At 37.7% G+C, this 19,859-nt stretch overlaps 2 protein-coding genes across 5 annotated transcripts in view; both read left to right on the top strand.

The window, feature by feature from the left end:
• Window positions 1-780: 780 nt before the first annotated feature.
• prdm2a (PR domain containing 2, with ZNF domain a) lies at window positions 781-10,179 on the top strand. 4 transcript variants are annotated; one of them, XM_010875571.3, is made up of 4 exons: window positions 798-969; window positions 2,311-2,371; window positions 3,679-8,183; window positions 8,765-10,179. In XM_010875571.3, the coding sequence occupies exons 3-4, from the start codon at window positions 3,828-3,830 to the stop codon at window positions 8,777-8,779; spliced, it is 4,371 nt and encodes a 1,456-aa protein (XP_010873873.2). In that variant the 5' UTR covers window positions 798-969; window positions 2,311-2,371; window positions 3,679-3,827; the 3' UTR covers window positions 8,780-10,179. The 4 variants fall into 4 exon arrangements, with proteins under 4 accessions (XP_019906978.2, XP_019906979.2, XP_010873873.2 ...); XM_020051419.2 differs by lacking the exon at window positions 8,765-10,179 and having other exon boundaries at window positions 781-829; window positions 3,679-8,757; XM_020051420.2 differs by lacking the exon at window positions 8,765-10,179 and having other exon boundaries at window positions 796-861; window positions 3,679-8,757.
• A 5,203-nt stretch (window positions 10,180-15,382) lies between these two features.
• Window positions 15,383-19,859, top strand: part of sycp2 (synaptonemal complex protein 2) — a 50,767-nt gene continuing 46,290 nt past the window's right edge. Inside the window, exons 1-9 of the mRNA XM_020051437.3 lie at window positions 15,383-15,430; window positions 15,708-15,753; window positions 16,103-16,237; window positions 17,428-17,640; window positions 17,756-17,780; window positions 17,904-17,989; window positions 18,229-18,323; window positions 18,537-18,571; window positions 18,706-18,848. Coding sequence (XP_019906996.3) covers window positions 15,724-15,753; window positions 16,103-16,237; window positions 17,428-17,640; window positions 17,756-17,780; window positions 17,904-17,989; window positions 18,229-18,323; window positions 18,537-18,571; window positions 18,706-18,848 — 762 coding nt within the window. The 5' untranslated portion in view covers window positions 15,383-15,430; window positions 15,708-15,723. The remainder of the gene's footprint in view (window positions 15,431-15,707; window positions 15,754-16,102; window positions 16,238-17,427; window positions 17,641-17,755; window positions 17,781-17,903; window positions 17,990-18,228; window positions 18,324-18,536; window positions 18,572-18,705; window positions 18,849-19,859) is intronic.

Below are 19,859 nucleotides of genomic sequence, written 5' to 3'. Positions count from 1 at the left end.
TACAATTGAATTAAACAACAGAAAGAGATTATATTTGGTGTCACATGTTTTCTGTATTCAACACCCAGTTTGAAAACATAAAACATGTTCATACATATTTTTGTTCTAGTTATTTTTTGTTTTAGTTAAAACCAATAAAGGAGACATTTCCAGGAAAAATAAACATACCTATCAAGAAAAGGACATCTTATAAAATCTTAAGGAAGGTGATTTGAATGAAATTGATTTTGATCCATTAAATTGAAGGAATTGCATTATTTTTCTACACCAAATTTTATTTGAAAATGTGATGACATAGCATTGGTGACATAGCATTTTGTATTAAGATGTGATTTTTAGATTTAAATGATCTAGCCTATTAATTTATCTGCATATACAATAATTTATAACTTTATGACGACGTATTAACCAACAAACGTTTATTCTTAAAGACTTACCTTTTGTTTTTAGTATTTCTCAAATAAATCGTATTTCGTAAGGAATCTTGAAATTGGTTAACTCCAAACGAGCCCTATATCTTTATAACAACTTATGTAAATTAATCTCTCATTAAAACGTATTTAATTTGAAATATTTATATTGTATTTATTTTGTAATAGATAAGCAACCTTGTGTCCTTTTTTTTCTTTTTAAAATTTATCTGCCTGGTTAGTTCAACAAATGTTTTATTTTGGTGTTGAGTATTTCTGAATAATAACAATAAAATATTTGAAAATAAAAATAAAAAAGAGGCCATTTCCTGTTTCTCCACCTCCCAATACGAATGAATGAACCAATGAACAAACGATACACGGACTGCCACGGGGTACACGGACCGCAATGACAGCTGGTAGATTGGCTGTAATATTGTATACGTTTTTTGTATGTTTTTTTTTTGCTATGTTATTCACTGTTACAGTTGTTAACTATGCTTTAGCCAGGCTGCAAGTATTCACTATTGGTGACGTTGTTGATGCGACTACATTTACGGTGATACTAGCTTGCATAGCAGAACCGTGCTGAAATGCACGTAGCCAGTAAATTGAGCTAGTGTGTTTGTCATCGTCAATATTGAAAACCTGTCACATTGCTAGCTAGCTAATGTTGTATAGATGCGTAATGCGTTTTCAAGGGAATGCGTATAAAACACTGTAATTGATATATGAGACTTGATTCGGTAGCAATCTGTGTAATGTTATCTATCCGCAAAAACCCGACTGTGTTATAGGAAACGCGTTGATATGACACATGCGTCTTCACCCCCGACAGGGCCCCTGATCAGTGAATTACCAGTTTGTTAATTCTTCAAAAATGAGCATTTTCTTAATTCAGAATATATTTTGTAGCAGTAACGTTTTTTCAATGTGTTGTGATTGCATTAGCCTACATTTCTAGCTAAATCTTTTGTCTTTCACTATGTAGTGCATCACCTAATAGCTAAGTGTCAGTTGAACCAAAAAAGATCTACCCCAGTACTGTTAACCTTTTAAGTCTTTCTAAAATCCAGGTCCCTTACAATTACACTGATGGTTACAGTCGTTCATATAACCGTGGGTTATGCAATCACCATCAGTAGTCAGTTTTTAAGCAGTTGGCACTGAATGTTTTTAGATGCACTCCTACAGTTTCATTATTGCTTTCAAACAACTTTAACTGTGAACTATAAGCTATTATGACCATTTAAAGGTGTGGCTCCTAGGAGCCAAACATGTTTTCAGTTTTGCACTTTGAAGGACACAAGCTGTATGACAAAATGGACTGTGTCATATAGAACAGAAAGCAATCCATGTCCTTCCTACGTTAAATTATTACTTGATGGTCATCCCAGGTGTTTTCCAGATTTTCCCGAGACCATTGTGATGCATTTTAATTGCAATACAAACCGTAGGCCTAAATTCTCATAGTTTCAATTTACCTAATAAATGAAAAAAGGTGTGTTATTATGGTGCGTTTATGAAAATGATTGGAGTAGCCTGAAGCCCAAATGTTTTTTCCCAATGTTTGTTTCCAAGAGACCCAATGTGGCCTAAATTAATATAATATGGTTGCATGATGTACCATGTTATGACTATGTTAAAATAATTCATGGACAGTATAAACCATAGAGAAATTGTAATAACAGATATTTTCAATTTAAAAAAGCAATGGTCAATATATTTTCACACAAGTGGTCCCCAGAAGAAAATGGCCATGCTTTGTACCTGAAACAAACATGTTTAGAATGGCTTCTGTAGGTTATACCAGATTTTGTAAAATTGTTTGTATCATAATAAATGTTTTGCTGCTACTAGTCTCTGATTCCTTTATCAATGTATTTTTCTCTCCTTACAGAAGCTTATTCTAAACCAGCAAGAAAAGGTATGCAGTGAACCCTGCATTGAATCTGAAAATGGTAAGCATACAGTTGACTAAGCCTTAATCCAATTGATATCTGATATTGATCCCCATATTGTTAAGACCACACCTTTATCTTATAATTCAAATCTAATCAGCTATGTGAAGGTGTATTTCATGTTCTTGCTACATACCAACCATTTAACCTTTTAGGCTACATCCATCAGGTATTGGTAAATAAGCTGATGATAAAAAGTCTGTTTACTTGTCAGAAGCCTCCCTGTGGAAAGCAATTAAAGGAGTGTCATCCTCTACACACCGATATAAATTACTCAGTTAAAAATGGAAGTTGACCAGACTTTAGACAGTAGTAAGAAATGACAATAGAAAAAATAAATAAATATAAATATTTGTATTTATATTTAAGTGGTCAAGATTTCCATAGTGGTCAAGATTCCCATAACTTGACCACTTCCAGAATTCAAAGATCTACTGATGGATAATTTAGTATACAGCATCCATAGTATAATAAGGGAACCATCTTATTATAGTTCCTTTTGTGGTGTCTGGGTACAGTGGTGCAGCACCATTGTGCCAAGCTCCATTTTTGTAAGGGTCATTTTTCTTTTCACAAGGATAATTGATTGGCTGATCCCTCATGATGACCCAGTTAATTTCAGGAAATCCCACCTAGGTGACTACTTTAAAAGCCCACAATGGCAATGTAAAAGTTGTGTTCTATATCCATTGCTGGGGAAATTTCAGACTTGCAGCCATTTATATTTAGTAGTGTTCATTTTAAAGAGTTGGTATATCTTATCTAAAAATAGAGAAAATCTGAAAGGGGACAAATTCATTTTTATGGCACTGAGTATTAAGGTACTGTCATATTGTGGTTTCTGGCAATTCCAAACCTCACAAACTTTTGAAGCTTTGTAATAATAGTTTTCTATAGTTGTTATAAACAAAAAATTAAAGAAAAAAAATAATTGCGACGTTCAACAAACCATACACCAGTGCCATACACCATTTAAAAAATTTCCACTGAAAATGTTATCCAAACACATTAATTGAATAAACTTCACTGCGCATATTGCAGTTTTACAGTTGTAATAATTTTCTTTTGTTTGACAAACTGTACAAGGGAAAATTCTGAGTTGGTGTCACTGTTACCGTTTCTGTTTAATATTTTTAAGATATGTAACCCTAATCAAGCCATTGGGAGTGTAAATAAACTAGAGTTTTGGACCAACTGACAAGTGTGAATTTTTTGTCCTGACAACTGGGACGTATTTGCACTGTCATTATGGAGCCATTAGGATATTAACTGACTGGATTTTAATTTCTATATATGTTTAATCATAGGTGTAAACTGAGAGCTTCTTCTACGTGCTGGTCTCTGCACATGTGTCACAGGATACAGTGGAAGGTACACAGCTTCTCAAGACCATGGAAGGCTCTTCCCGTTTATACATCTCACAGTTGTGGATTATGATTATGTAGAGGAAGAGGAAATGGGGGACAAGGAGCCTTTGGAAAAGTGCTGCAATCTTTATTTGATGTCCATGGAAACTGATGTGCAGTCAGATTTAAAAATGAGCCAAAATTGCCAAAACCCTGAGGCCATAGGCTGTGGCCTGAAGCAGGAATTAGCAATGGTCTCCCATTTAATAACCCCTGAGCTCCCAGAGGATCCTGACCAGGACCTTGATGTAGAGATCCATGAATCATTTCCCTGCCAATTTTGTGAGAGACATTTTACCAGCAAGCAAGGGTTGGAGCGTCACATCCACATCCACACCTTAGCTAAACACCACACACATATATTCAAGTGTAAGTACTGCAACAAGTCCTTTGGCTCAAAAATTGGCAGGCGACGGCATGAGAGGAGACATGAAAATGCAAAGACAAGGCCTGGATCTATAATAAAAGCTCCTGGGCCTGTAAGTTCTGCCCTTCAGAGCAACAGTACACAATGTGCTTTGTATCCCAGTAGCTCCAATGCCTCTGTTTTACCAGAAGGAGATCAAGCATTCATGTCAGATGAACACGGAGCATTAGAAGGTAGTCATGCTTGCAAGTATTGCAAAAAGGTTTTTTCCACTCATACAAACATGCAACGACATCAGCGCCGGATCCATGAGCGCTTCCTCCGATTCAAAGGTAAGGAAGCGCCATTGTTGCAGGACGCAAAACGTTCTAAGCTCCCCTGTAATACGTCTCAACAGGATAACAACACAAGCCTAGTTACAGTTCTAGCAACTGAAGGGGACCAAGAGGAGCAGTATATGCTGGATATCTCTGGAAACATCTCAGAGAACCTCAGCTTTTATATAGATGGGAAGATTGTGTCAACGAGCACCGTCAGCGGCTGTGAGGTAGTTGAAGTGAACTCTGGGTGTACTACTTTAGTTGGACTGGATGCTGTAATTATTAATCCTGCCCAAATTAGTCAGACTCTTAAAGTAGAGACGGCTACCTGCACAGGAAAAGAGTTACCTGGTCAACCCTTGCCAAAAAGGCGAACTGCCACACCACCTCTTTTACCTCAAATCAAAACTGAACTAGAAACAGAATCTGTTTTGTCCTCTTCTCAATCATCAATTGTGTCATCTTTGATAGGAAGTTTGCTTCCTCAGAACACTGAATCTAATGTCATTCAGAGAGAGAGAACAGTTTATCTGTCACCTAAGCTGAAACAGCTCTTACAAAAACAAGATGGCCTCAAACCCACTCTTGCCTTGATCACAGAAGGCCAGAAGCTGTGCTCTCCACTTTCACTGACTGTACTCCCAGCTGGAGCAGGGAGATTTAAAAGAAGGACAGGATCTCCCCCGAATTCGCCACAGCCAAGCCCTACATTGAATGCTGAAAATACAAACACGGATTTGGGACTCTGTATTTCTCTCAGTTCCCCAACATTGGATACTGAGTGCATTTCATCTGAATGCAGATTAACCAGCAAAGATGAAAGTGAAATCTCCACCAGTCCACCAGTAGAAAATACAATGACTCATGTCTTGCCAGAGGGATGGTCCCCAATGAGTGGTGGTAGCTCCTGCAACCAGCAGCCTTTGGACCTCTCAAATGCTTTCAAGAAATGTGAAGTTGAAGCCCTAGGGGAAGCTGTTTTGGACTTGAGTGTACCCAGAAAAAGTACAGTGGATTCAGAAGCAAAAGGAATTTTAGTCCCACAGCCCCTTATTAAAAAGAAGAAACCAAATACCAGCATGTTGGAGAAGGTGTTGATGAATGAGTATGCAAACCTAGAGGTTGCTGCAGAGCAAGGAGATAGTATATTAGAAAATTCTGATACACCGTTAGTTACAGACTTGGCCATAGCTTCTGTTTCAGAAAAGTTACCCACTACTCAAGAAGTTGTCTTTGGATTAACTTTGCCCTCTGCAGCACTTAGTCCATCCCCTTCCTGTCCAGCTTCAATTACCATGCAGTCAACCTCACCATGTACAATAGCGCTTGCTTCCCCAACTACACATCCAGTTCTGGTGACTGCTCCGTCGCTAATTACGGTGTTAGCGCCACCAACATCTTCCTCTTGCAATTCCATAAATCAATCTATTCAAGTATTTTCTCCTACAATATCTCCTAACCCTTTTGTAATTTGCACTGAAAATTCATTGAATTCAGCAGAGTGTGAGTTGAGCACTACTTTGCCTGACTGGAATACCACTAATTCTTCAAGCCTCCTTGCTATCTCTAAACCCCTTGACCCAAATCTCAATCTACAAGGACATGTTTTTCTTACAGATCACACTGTTAGTCAAATAGCTCTGAACACAACCACAATTGGTTCCCCCATTGGATTTGAAGTGCCAACATACTCTCCAGCATTAACCCTAACTGATTCCCTGATCAATTCCTTTAATGTTACTAAGACAGTTTTAATTGAATGCACAGTTGCTCTTGAGTCCCCGGAGAAATTGCTCCCCTCTGCAATTACTGTCCAAGAGAATACTGTTGAACCTACAGCACCTGCACAAATTATTATAAATAATTTAGAGCAGAATCAGCGTCTGTCTTTGCCTAATGATGAATCTGTTGACTCTAACACTTTAGCATCTTCCATAGAACAGTCCACTACCCTGCCAACCATGTCAGTCACATCTGAGATTTCAAATCTTCAAGAAACCATTTCCTCTGATAAAGCCATTATTAAAGAAGAATCGAACATAAAAGTAGTATCCGCAGATATATCCATCTGCCCCTCTGAAATGGCTTGTATGTCCCAGGGCCCAAGTCAACTGAATGAATCCTCAGATGAAACACTCTCCAAGCTACTAGAGACATTTACTAAGGACTTCATGTGCAATGTATGTGATAAGCTTTTTCATTCAATGAAAGAACTTGGTAATCATGTAAGTGAGCATTCTGACAAATGGCCATACAAATGTGAGTTCTGTGTGCTGCTCTTTGGGAAGCCCTCTGCCTTGCTGGAGCACAGGTCAACCCTACATGGTGTTGGCACAATCTATATTTGCTGTGCATGCACAAAGGAATTTGCATATCTTTGCAACCTGAAACATCATCAGAAGGAGTTGCACCCTGGCCAGGAATGCACTTACACAGAGGAGGAAAATGGCAAGCTAAGATCACAGAATTACAACAATTCAAAAAAAGGTGATACAGAGACTTTATACTGTTGTGCCAGTAAAGCTGAGGGTGAATCTGATGATGCTACGGAAGAACTTTTTACCACAATAAAGATAATGGCTTCTGAGGTAGGCCGAACCAAAGGCCTGGATGTTCGCCTTGGCATCAACCAGCACTATCCCAGTTTTAAGCCGCCTCCGTTTCCCTATCACAACAGGACACCTGCTGCTTCTGTAGCCTCAGCTACCAATTTCACCACTCACAACATCCCTCAAACCTTCAGCACAGCTATCAGATGCACTAAATGTGGCAAAGGCTTTGTTAACATGCCAGAGCTGCACAAACACATTCTTTCTTGTGCAAATGCTAGTGACAAAAGACGCTACACGCCCAAAAAGAATCCCATCCCACTTCGTACCTTTGCAAAAGCTCAGAATGGTGTACTGTCTTCTACTAATTCCACAAATGGACAAAATGCTCTCCAAACGGTGAGTCAAATTAATCGTCCCAAACTCAATCAACAGCCACCTGCCAAGTTAAAGCTCAATGCCCTCAACAAAAGGAAGAAACGGCTGGTACAAAGGGCCATTTCACAGAGGAGTAAGTCTTCATCTTTGACAAAAAAAGTATCTTTAGTGGTTGAGGAACAAGAAATCTATGTTTGTCCACATTGCAGAAGAGAATTTACATACCGCCGTAGCCGAACAAAACACATGGCTGTCTGCCCCAAGAAACCTACTACCCAAGAAGCTAAGAAAAGAAAAGATGGTTGTATCTCTTACACCAAGGAAAATAATGGGCACCTTCGTAGAGGAATTCCTCATTTGAAAGTAAAACTGCAAGGATCTGACAATGAACAAAAAAGCAGAGCCCATAGTTCTCGTCCAGCTAAGATGACAGCCCTCTTACCAGCTCCAAAAGTCCTGTCAAACAAAAAAAGTAAAACCATTATTGCAAAGGCAAATGTCCAACCACAGCAAGAGGCCCCCAAAATTACCGCTCTGTCTCTCAATCACCCATTCAACTCGCCAAAACGGCAAGGCAGTAGGATGCAGTATGGTGTACAAGAAATCCCTTTTAACATTAAAGTAGTAAAGTCTCGCCCACAGCAACCCAACGCTAAGGAACATGTGCAGCCCTCTAGTGATAGTCGTGGACGGGTAGGAGGGCCGGTGACACGCAGCCTTCAGCAGGTTGTTATCAAAGCTTCAGGAAAGGAACAACAGGTGGCCAGCCAGGAGCCACCAAGGAAGCTTCAGGTATTTTATACATGTATGCATGTCTAATATTACGATTCTGTATCCGAAGTGTGCAATCCTATATTACCACTTGCTACTATTAAAAGAAGAGCTTGTGTGAGGAATGTTGTGAAAACTCCCTTCAGCCATGCTGGTAACAGTATGACACTGAGGCTGTTTTGTACTTGCTTTATGGGTAAACTTACAAGACCACATGAGAGAGCATAATGTATAGCTTGGGAAAACATCCTTTGAAAAATACAAGTATACCTATAAAACATAGCCTGAGACTCAATTTCAACTTTAAGTTGCCCAAAAGAAGCAATGATTGCAGCACAGACCAACCATACAACTCCACAGGGATAACAATTTCTGCCTTCATTCTGTTCTGTTTGCACCTGCATGGTTCTTCACGTGTTAAAGTGTACTTTTTTTATCCAAATAAAAGTGTAGTGTTAAAATAATGACACTCAGCTGCCGTGGAATTTCTATGCACTAATTAATGATTTTGAATGCATGATGGGGATAAAATGCTTGTAATTAAGGGGTGCTTAATAATAGGTTTACCTTTATCTTTTCTCACTTATCATTGTTATTCTCAGGATCCTTCAATTTAAGATTCAGCCAATGGACTGTGGGAAAGTTGAAAATCATTACAAAGTTGTGGATGTGTAATGAAAGTTCCTGCACTAAAATGGAAGTAAAAAGAATGTAACAAGATCTGGGGAATGCAGCAGTGGGTAGGTACAATCGGACATTTAATAGAGGCGTTTATTGTTTTGTTGTGCATTTCTTGTTTTTTACATAGACTGCTTGTAAAAGTCCACTTTATTAGATTAACTTTACATATAATGGACAATGTGTATCACAGAATACATAATCTAACAGCTATCTGTAGAAGAAACAAATAACCCTAATGGGTAACTGCAAGTGGCAATTGTAGGGTCATGCAGTTATTTCCTTTTTTTCTATTAACTATGTGTACTGTACGATTTGAAACCTAAATGCATTTATAGTTTATTGTAGTACTTGATTGCCATTTTCTCAATCTGTCAAATGTTAAACCATGGCTTTCATAATTTTCAACAAATATACTTCGCAATGTCTTTAAATTAGTTTCCAAATGGCTACAAAACAAGACTGAGCATTTCAAAGATTTATGGAAATGATTTTTAAGAAATATTACATTTATTACAAAAGTGATGTTTTAAAAAATCTAATTTAAAAGTGTGCATGTGGGCTTAATATAAAAAAAATGTGACACACCTTGTCTACAGCATATTGCGCTTGTATTTTAACGAAAATGTAATGGCACAATTTATACGTTTTCTCCTATACTTTGTTGTATAACATGTTTTCTTGCTGTGCCATGAAAGTGTAGAATTCAGAAATTGTGGACAAAGAGTTATCCCTTCACTTTGTTCACCTACTTATTTCCCTGATTTAAATCATTCAAAACCTTCTATTCAGTCTTGGGCTAGTTAAAAAATATCCTAGAATTTGTTCTCAGGAAATGTGTCAGATGCATTTGTTGCTTAATTTCAATACTGCGATGATGTTCTGTAACTGCAGTTCCAGTGAAAGGGTTCTGGAAGTAATAAGAAAAGGACAAGGAAAATCATGATATTGAGATTTCTTTTAAATGGGCATTGCAGTTAAAACTTACTTTTCTTTTTTTATGTCCTTTTTAAGTTTGACCTGTTAGGAAAAAGAAAAATCTTAGTATATCAGTAAGTTCAGATTGGATGGAACTATTGGCCCATAGGTCACATTGTAATCTGATTATAATAGACCAATAATCATTAATGTGGTTAAACTGTTCTGTCAGCCAATCAAGGCTATTTATGTAAATATGTAAACATTTTCAAATATGTATCTTAATGTCCACTTGCTCAGATTGAGCATTTGAAGCAGAAAAGGGAATACATGATTATAAAAATTAGTCATTTTCATTAAATTAACATACAGTAGATGTAAAAAGTCTAAGAGACAGATAAATCATGTCAGAACCTTTTCCACTTTTAATGTGACCTATAATGTGAACAATTCAATTGAAAAACAAACTGAAATCTTTGAGGGGGGAAAACGAAAAATGAAAAACTTACAATAACATGGTTGCATAAGTGGGCACACCCTCTTATAACTGGGGATGTGGCTGTGTTCAGAATTGACCAATCACATTCAGACTCAGGTTAAATAGAAGTCATTACACACCTGCCATCATTTAAAGTGACTCTGACTATATCACAAATAAAGTTCAGCTGTTCTAGTAGGATTTTCCTGACATTTTCTTAGTTGCATCCCAGAGCAAAAGCCATGGTCCGCAGAGAGCTTCCAAAGCATCAGAGGGATCTCATTGTTGAAAGATATCAGTCAGGAGAAGGGTACAAAATAATTTCCAAAGCATTAGATATACAGTGGGGAGAACAAGAATTTGATACACTGCCGATTTTGCAGGTTTTTCTACTTACAAAGCATGTAGAGGTCTGTCATTTTTATCATAGGTACACTTCAACTGTGAGAGATGGAATCTAAAAACCCTGAAAATCACATGATTCTTAAGTAATTAATTTGCATTTTATTGCATGACATTGCACACACTGCAGAAGGGATTTTGGCCCACTCCTACATACATACCTTCTCCAGATCCTTCAGGTTTCGGGCTGTCGCTGGGCAATACAGACTTTCAGCTCCCTCCAAAGATTTTCTATTGGGTTGAGGTCTGGAGACTGGCTAGGCCACTCCAGGACCTTGAGATGCTTCTTACGGAGCCACTCCTTAGTTGCCCTGGCTGTGTGTTTTGGGTCGTTGTCATGCTGGAAGACCCAGCCACGACCCATCTTAAATATTCTTACTGAGGGAAGGAGGTTGTTGGCCAAGATCTCGTGATACATGGCCCCATCAATCCTCCCCTCAATACGGTGCAGTCATCCTGACCTCTTTCCAGAAAAGCATCCCCAAAGAATGATGTTTCCACCTCCATGCTTCACGGTTGGGATGGTGTTCTTGGGGTTGTACTTATCCTTCATCTTTAGACCAAAATGCTCTATTTCTGTCTCATCAGACCACATGACCTTCTCCCATTCCTCCTCTGGATCATCCAGATAGTCATTGGCAAACTTCAGACGGGCCTGGACATGCGCTGGCTTGAGCAGGGGGATCTGGCACTGCAGGATTTTAATCCATGACGGTGTAGTGTGTTACTAATGGTTTTCTTTGAGATTATGGTCCCAGCTCTCTTCAGGTCATTGACCAGGTCCTGCCGTGTAGTTCTGGGCTGATCCCTCATCGTCCTCATGATCATTGATGCCCCACTAGGTGAGATCTTGCATGGGGCTCCAGACCGAGGGAGATTGACCGTCATCTTGAAATTCTTCCATTTTCTAATAATTGCGCCAACAGTTGTTGCCTTCTCACTAAGCTGCTTGCCTATTGTCCTGTAGCCCATCCCAGCCTTGTGCAGGTTTACAATTTTATCCCTGATGTCCTTACACAGCTCTCTGGTCTTGGCCATTGTGGAGAGGTTGGAGTCTGTTTGATTGAGTGTGTGGACAGGTGTCTTTTATACAGGTAACGAGTTCAAACAGGTGCAGTTAATACAGGTAATGAGTGGAGAACAGGAGGGCTTCTTAAAGAAAAACAAACAGGTCTGTGAAAGCCGGAATTCTTACTGGTTGGTAGGTGATCAAATACTTATGTCATGCAATTAAATGCAAATTAATCTTTTTTTAAATTATACAATGTGATTTTCTGGATTTATGTTTTAGATTCCGTCTCTCACAGTTGAAGTTTACCTATGATAAAAATACAGACCTCTACATGCTTTGTAAGTAGGAAAACCTGCAAAATCGGCAGTGTATCAAATACTTGTTCTCCCCACTGTACCATGGAACCTAGTGAAGATGGTCATCATCAAGTGGAGAAAATATGGCACAACAGAGACATTACCAAGAACTGGACGTCCCTCCAAAATTGAGGAAAAGACGAGAAGAAAACTGGTCAGGGAGGCTTCCAAGAGGCCACGCCAAGATGTGTCATGCAAATAGACTCCTACCCAAAAAGACTGAGTCCTGTAATAAAATCAAAAGGTGCTTCAACAAAGTATTAGTTTAAGGGTGTGCACACTTATGCAAACAGGTTATTGTGAGTAAAAGTTGTCCTCAAAGCTATCAGTTTGTTTTTCAATTGAATTGTTCACGTTATAGGTCACATTAAAGGTGGAAACATTTCTGACATGATTTATCTTTGCCTCATTCTTTTACATCACAAGAACCTGGCATTTTAACAGGGGTGTATAGACTTTTTATATCCACTTTACACTGTGATTTATTGGACATACAAGACTGCATGGGAGCTTTTGATAATGGTAGCATGATTCGCTAATGTGATTTTTGCTTTTTGGTCACGATAACATATGGCCCAATAACAGTTGCCAGAATAAATTATTGTGTATTTGTTTTCAGATAGTGTGTAGCAATAAAGACAATATAAATATTATTAAAACATTTACTGTCATGGGCAAATGTTTTGTCCCCCTTGCACACTTATTTCTTCTACAAAATTTTGAAATGTAAAGTATTTTGGTGTCCATATACATATTTCCTTTGGTTTGCCGTTGAACAAAACCAAACAATGTGATTCTTAAAGAGGGGCAGGAAGCACTTAATTGCAGTTATTTTCACCAAAGTTGGTGCTTATAGATATATTCTTTTTTTTTAAAGAAATATTCTGAAGAAGGTAATTGGTTTTTAATCAACAACAAACATTATATTTATAGTAAAATTAATTATTTTTGCGAGTAAGTATTTTGAGACAATGTAAGTTGAAGAAAGTGCAAGGGTGCCAATGTATTTGGCCACGATAATTTTGCAGTGTTACTTTCTCACACTACGTTGCTATATGCTAACATAACCTAAACCAAGTATATGTGAGCCAAAATGTGTCTGTAAAACTCCCTTTCAGCACCCACCTGCATTCAACTGGGATGTGAGGTGAAACCGTATCAATCAGAGATGAGAGTCAACCATATCTAATTTGTGTAGAATATTTCTGACCCAGATTTTCCAACACATGCATGCTTTATTTTTGTTACATATCTGCAAATTGTTTTCAGTTATCTGCCAGAAAACATACATATTTCACATGCATTTCTATTGTTTGCAATGATGCAGCTATCTGCTGTCAATTTAAGATGGATAGTTCAGTATTTAAAAAACTTTATTTCCTTTACAACAGTCAAATTGAAGCTTTAACAACAGCAATATATTGTGATATATCGATATAAGCTTCTGATTGCTTATCTACAGTAATAATAATAATATGTAATAAAATAAGCACCCTGAACATTTCTTCCATGTGCAAAATAGCTGTCCTGAGCTCAGTGCTACAAAAAACCACCAGAAGGAGGAATGTCGCAATAGTCACACAACATCATTATAACAAAAGCTCAAAACAAGTAGAGGTAGGCAAGTGTAAGAGAAAGCTAAATCCTTATAGAACCTGACCAGAACTGAATGCGTCGCAACTGTTATTTAACGTTATCTAACAGTTTTGCACAATTGTAGGTCCTCAAGCTCTGTCAAGTTGGATGGTTATTGTTGGTGAACTACAATCTTTAGGTCGTTTTACATATGATCAATTGGGTTCAAGTCCTGGCATTGGCTGGGCCACACAAGAACAATCACAGACATTTCCCGAAGCCATTCCAGGCTTGTCTTGTCGGTGTGCTTTAGGTCTTTGTCATGATGAAAGATGAATCTTTGCCCCCAGTCTGAATATTTTAGTTTTTTGGAACCGCTTTTCTTCAAGGATCTGTTTGTATTTAGCTTTGTTCTCCATTCTTTCAATTCTGGTCTACTGTAATTCCCAGTCTCTGCTTCTGTGAAGTGTACCCATACCATGATGCTCCCATATCTGCAGAGAAGATCTGATAGAGTGGCTATTGGGTTGCTATACAACTTGTTTTGCTGTACAGCTGAGGGAGGAGGCTGGGAAATGTTTACCTCTCAAATTCACAGGAAAAAACAAAACCCACAGATGGGCTGAGTTATTTAATGTAATGTGTTCTGCATTATTATTGAGTTCCTTAGAAGTAGTTTACAGTATCTTCTGATCATGTTAACAAATGTACTTTATTCTGCAAATTAATTTATAAGATTTACCAAATACCAAATTGAAATATGGTCATTTTAATTCAATCAATCCATTCACCTGATACATTTTGGGATGCAAAAGCACTTACAAAAGCATATTACATGTTTTACTGGAATATTGTTTTATTTATAGAATGCACCCATGTTTTGATTGACATTATTTATTTGGCAACTGCTTTTTTAATAGCTACTTGAAAGATGGATTCAGATTGTGTGTATAGTACACATTTTGAGATCACTGTTAGATCACAAACTTATTTGGAGAAACAAGGGTAACCAAAACAGGGTACGTTTTGATTATAATTGGTATGAATGTTTGTAAAACCATTTTTATTTATCTAGGAAGGTTAACTGGGTTTGAAGTTTTTTTCTTTTTCTTAATGTGTTGGTTGAGTAGATAAGGAAAATGTTATAACTGTGAAAAGTGCTGGTAGCATAAAGTGTAAAATATGTAATGTATATTTAATTTAAAATTGTAAATGATTTGCACTGTTACGTACATTTCTGAAATGTTTTTTGTTTGTGTTCAAAATAAATGGGGAATGCTTAGTTAATTTAGCTGTGATTGTGTATTGATATTCTTAGTTCTACAGAGTTCACGCTAAGCATCACCGCTAAGTGCATTTACACATGGGCTGTTGAATTGTATTTGTGTAATGATACTAATAGTGGCAGACAACATATAGACACAGAATACGGAGAGTACACGCAAAGATGACACAATGATATTCAACCGGTGATGGTGATGGTGGACATTTGCACGTGGGGACATCCCAGAAAAAACATAAATACTGTATTTTTCATTGACTAGATTTTACAAAGATTCATTTATGAATCAATTAAAATGACCGTTTAGATGTAACTTTTTGGAACGACCATTTCAAGTAATAACAGCTTATTTGGCTTCATTTTAGTGATTTCTAAGATTTGTTCATAAAGAGGTGTTCCGACCCAAATCACGGAAGTCTCAGAATGCCCATCATCAGTGCACACTAAAATGTGTGCGGGCAAACTGAAAACATGGCAACCCTATCTACGCGCCTACCGTCATTATTCTCGCGCGTTTTTCCAACTACTATCTCGATTATTCACTCAACTTCTCTGAGGGAACCTGAGGTGCGTTAGTTTTCTTTTTTTTATATTATACTTAGCTAGTTCGCTTGTTAACACCTCACCAATTCTAGTGTCGGTCGTTACCTAGATAGGTAATGTAGTTTTTGTGACAAATGACTACAGTACAATTCTGTAGCTATAGGATGTGTTTCATACATGCCTTCACGGTTATTATATTATTATCATTCTGATGAAGATAGCCTGCTAGCTACATGTCACTATACTGTACTCTTCAGTTCCCTGTATTGACGTTCGCAATCTAACTTCAAATATATTTCAGTCCGTGAGTAGATGTGATGTCGACAACAAGACGGGACCCACAACAGGTAGCTAAACATTTTTTGGAATTTAAGTGGAGGTTAGCGCTAGCTATGTTGTCTATCAGAGGGTAGTAGTGGGCTGTTATTCCCCCCAAAAGGTAAATAATGAAGATAAATCACAACACATACGCACAGATGTTTTTGTCTTCTACTAACTGGCTTGTTGCTGGATTGACAAAATTACTAACACAAATCAAATGCTCAACGACCAGCAGCAACTAATGTACCTGTTTATAATGACATTCTATTAGTAAAAACCAAATGAACCAGCCTTTAGCAAAAAAAATGTGTTCTAACTTCTTTAACTTGATATCTGCTAGCTATAACGGTTAGCTGTGTTGAATCTTTCTTGCAGTTGGAGAAGCTGGTTGACGAGGTGCTGAAGAACAGCAATTTTCAGGCATTGGATGACTTTTTGCAAGATGATAAGGGGACACCTTTAAAATGTTCCAAACAATTCCTCATCAAATTGGACAAACTTGTTAGTAGGGTGAGGACTTTACATTCTGCTGTTGCCTTGAATGTCCATCTTTTATTGTTCACAAGTAGCCTATTTGCACAATGGTTTTGGATGAATGCATGATGCATATAAATCAGAATAAACCAATCAGAGACACAGCTAAAATATTATAAGTGCCAAAACGTAAAGAAGAAATAAAGCACTGTTTAGCTCTGCAATGGCAAAATGATGACCAAAGGAACACTATGGGTCACAGACTTCAGTCAGTCAACAAATGCAAAGGATTTGCAACCAAGTACTTAATATGACACATTTATTCATGCCTGTTTTGATTTGTCTGATTACTTTTTGACCCCTACTACCAAGTGAATATCTAGAAAAGGGTCAAGGTTCACGGATGTAAAAACACTCAAATTAGAGCTGACGTGTGTATAAATGTTTTACTTCATATCCAATGTAATTTACTACGAACCCAAACAAACACACTGTCCAAATACTAACCGACTGCTCAAGCACTCTGTGGATATAGCCTATCATCAATAGTTTATAAATCCATCTCAAATATATAAACAAACAATCCTCAAAAATATTTTCCGTTATAAAAAAAGAAAAGTAAAAAAAAAAATTTAATGAAGTGTCTTTGGACTCTGATTACTAAACTACAGCAAGCTGATCTGATTTCCAAGCAAGCCTATTGATTTTCAGAAATGCTCAGTGGCAAGTTGCGAGCACATGGGGGGTACAGTTAGTCCAGCAGTTGAAAACACCCCCTTGGATGGCACTGCATTCACAGGGATGCGAATGTATTGCTGGGGGAATCTCCATTTAGTCAACCTTCCACCAGTCCGTTGGATTTCCATCCAGCAGTGATGGAATATCCTGCAAAAAGTTAGGAGGAGGATGATGGAGGTTTGTCAAGTAATACATCATTGGCGTAGTCATTGTGTTATTTTAACACACAGTATTTTCAGTGAATATGATCATTTTTTAAATCAAAATTATTACAAGCCACGCACATTTTTGCTGGCTTAATCTTTCATTGGAATATACTGCTGTAGTTTATTCAGAGGGTTCCCGCCCAACTAGTTACATTGCTTTGTATATTAATACTAAACTGAAATTGCCTATGTCTATCAAATAAATGTCAGTTGATCAAATTCTTATTGACAATTAATCATTAACATCCCTAATGTGGATACCTATTGTGTTGTCGTATTTAGGAATTGGATCATCGAAATGTCAAACACGCTTGTTTGGGACTCAACATCCTGCACAAATTTGGAAGTATGGGTGTGTCTGGGATGGTACTCCAAGGTCTTGTCAAAAAGATGGTGCTGTGGTTTGAGAAAGCCAGGCAGTTGTGGATTGAGACAGGCACACAGAGGAATGAGAACTTACTAAACCTTGCTGAAGACTTATTTGACTCTATAATGGTGAGCATTAATATTGCAAATTAGTCAAATTTGTTGGATCAGACAGTTTATAAAATAGTTAAAACATTGAAAGTATATTTTTTTGCCGTCTGAAGCTTTGATTTTCTTCCAATAGGTTGTTCATGAATCAAGTCGAGAGGGTATGTAGGCATTTATGCTTCTCAGTCTCATCAAACCTTATAGGGCACAAACATTTCTGTGTTCAACTAATAACTTTGTCAAATACATTCAATAAACTATTTATTTTCTATACATATTTGTAGGGACATATCAAGTCACTGAATTCTTTTTGCATCTTACTGGCCAGCTAGCTGGCGACCCACAAGTCCACATAATGATCCAGAAAGAGGTGAGGGAGAGTTTTAAGACCAACATTTTACCCTATTTCAAAAGTAGGTTCAGCTGCATAAATAAAGCATAAAATATTACTTCTTTGCATTCAAGCAAATTAACCACCCTGAGTTTCTTGGCCCAAGTCTCAGAAAGGGATTGTCCATTGCATTTACATGATTTGAAAATTAAAATTTCTTTGTTTAATAAAATATAGAACATAGGTTCATTATATTGAGCGCATGTGTTTTTTCATAGGCTATTCGGAAACTGAACATCATTCTGGATAAGATTCCGGTGGAGCTCAAGAAGGACAAGAAGATATTTCTGTCTCAAGAGGCCTCAGATGTTATGTAGGTGATGCGGACAAATTCATTCTGATACATGACATTCTTTAACCACTGTAATTATCCTGGAACCATGGCTGTCTATAATGCCCTGTGTTTACAGAATCCCACTCTAGGTGATAACTAGTGGCAGGTCAATGTTGTTGATTTGAGGGATTTTGTGACTCTTTAAACACTGGACTATAAATTCACAGAAGATTTGTCTACTCTTTTCCACAGGAAAAACCTGGCCAGTCGCATTGTGGATTGTGGAGGTAAGTGCCCGGTCAGAGCCCTGTTCTAAAATACATTGGATTGGAACCATAGTCTATGTCGAGTGATACATTAATTGCAGAGGTCACTCTTTCTTTCTCACCCCCCCCCCCCCTTCGGTCCTTGTTCTGTGTAGATTACGACCTGCAGATAGCCCTCATGGAAGCCCTGTGCAGGATGACCACCCGCACGCAGAGGATGGAGTTGGCTGACCGCTGGTTCACCATGGAGTTCATTGCAAGAGCATTCTGCAAAATTCAGGACTCTGCGTTCGAGACGGTAATGCTTGCCCGTTATAGAGAAATACAGTGGATATAAAAATTCTACACCCCCCTGTTAAAATGCCAGGTTCTTGTGATGTAAAGTCACATTAAAAGTGGAAAAAATTCTGACATGATTTATCTTTGTCTCATTCTTTTACATCACAAAAACCTGGCATTTTCCCTGGGGTGTGTAGACTTTTTATATCCACTGTAGTTAGGATGATGTTCAAAGGGCTAATTGATGTAGCCGCACCCAAAATAATGTAAACAAAAACTTTTAGGATTAGAATACCATAACAACTGCAGTTTGAACAAATGAATGCAAAAATATTAAAACAGTTAAGCCAAGTGGTTTAACATAATATCCAGTTAACAATTTATATTCAGTTTACTTAGAGTAACAGTAGAAAAAGAAAAAATGCAGTTCACATAAAGAGAATGGAGCAAGCAAGTTGCAGCCATGCACAGTATTACTGTTTAGTATATTGGCACAGGTTTGCGTCAAACATGGAACATCATCCCCCTTAGTTCAGCAACAGGTTGTTATGCATATGGCATAATTCCCTACACTTCTTTGGATTAATTAAACATAATCAATTAAGCAATGTCAAGTAACCTGTATAATACCCATTTCCAATAGGCCTACATAAGCTACCGGTCTATTATTACTAAATAATTCTTCAGAGTTTATAACTGAAGTAGGAAAAAAATAGAGGTCTACAAATACTGATGTAGTCTTTGCTTAACATAGACCGATGTAGCCATTCCATCAAATTAATTTGACACTAGCCTAAGCTGGACCTTGTAAAGGAAAGCATTTTCATTTATCTGATTTTTAAATAAAATACACATCTGTGTTGACATCATTGACTGTTTCTGTAAAATCCTTCAGGTTGTTGGTTGTAGGCCTAGTCCTATCCCAAAACACGATGGAATTAGGCTGTTTGATTTAGGTTGAGATGTTGCACGCTACTTGCTGTCCATGGTGCTGAAGTTGAAATATAGATATTGCAACCATGGGCTTTCC

The sequence above is a fragment of the Esox lucius genome, chromosome 12 (genome assembly GCF_011004845.1).
Source record: "Esox lucius isolate fEsoLuc1 chromosome 12, fEsoLuc1.pri, whole genome shotgun sequence".
Lineage (NCBI taxonomy): Eukaryota > Metazoa > Chordata > Actinopteri > Esociformes > Esocidae > Esox > Esox lucius.
Note: the sequence above shows the minus strand (reverse complement) of the source record. Positions and strands in the feature narration are given on the sequence as shown.

What these genes read in the sequence shown, in the direction of transcription:
- prdm2a (XM_020051419.2), top strand. Translation starts at nt 3,828, where the DNA reads ATGGGGGACAAGGAGCCTTTGGAAAAGTGCTGCAATCTTTATTTGATG.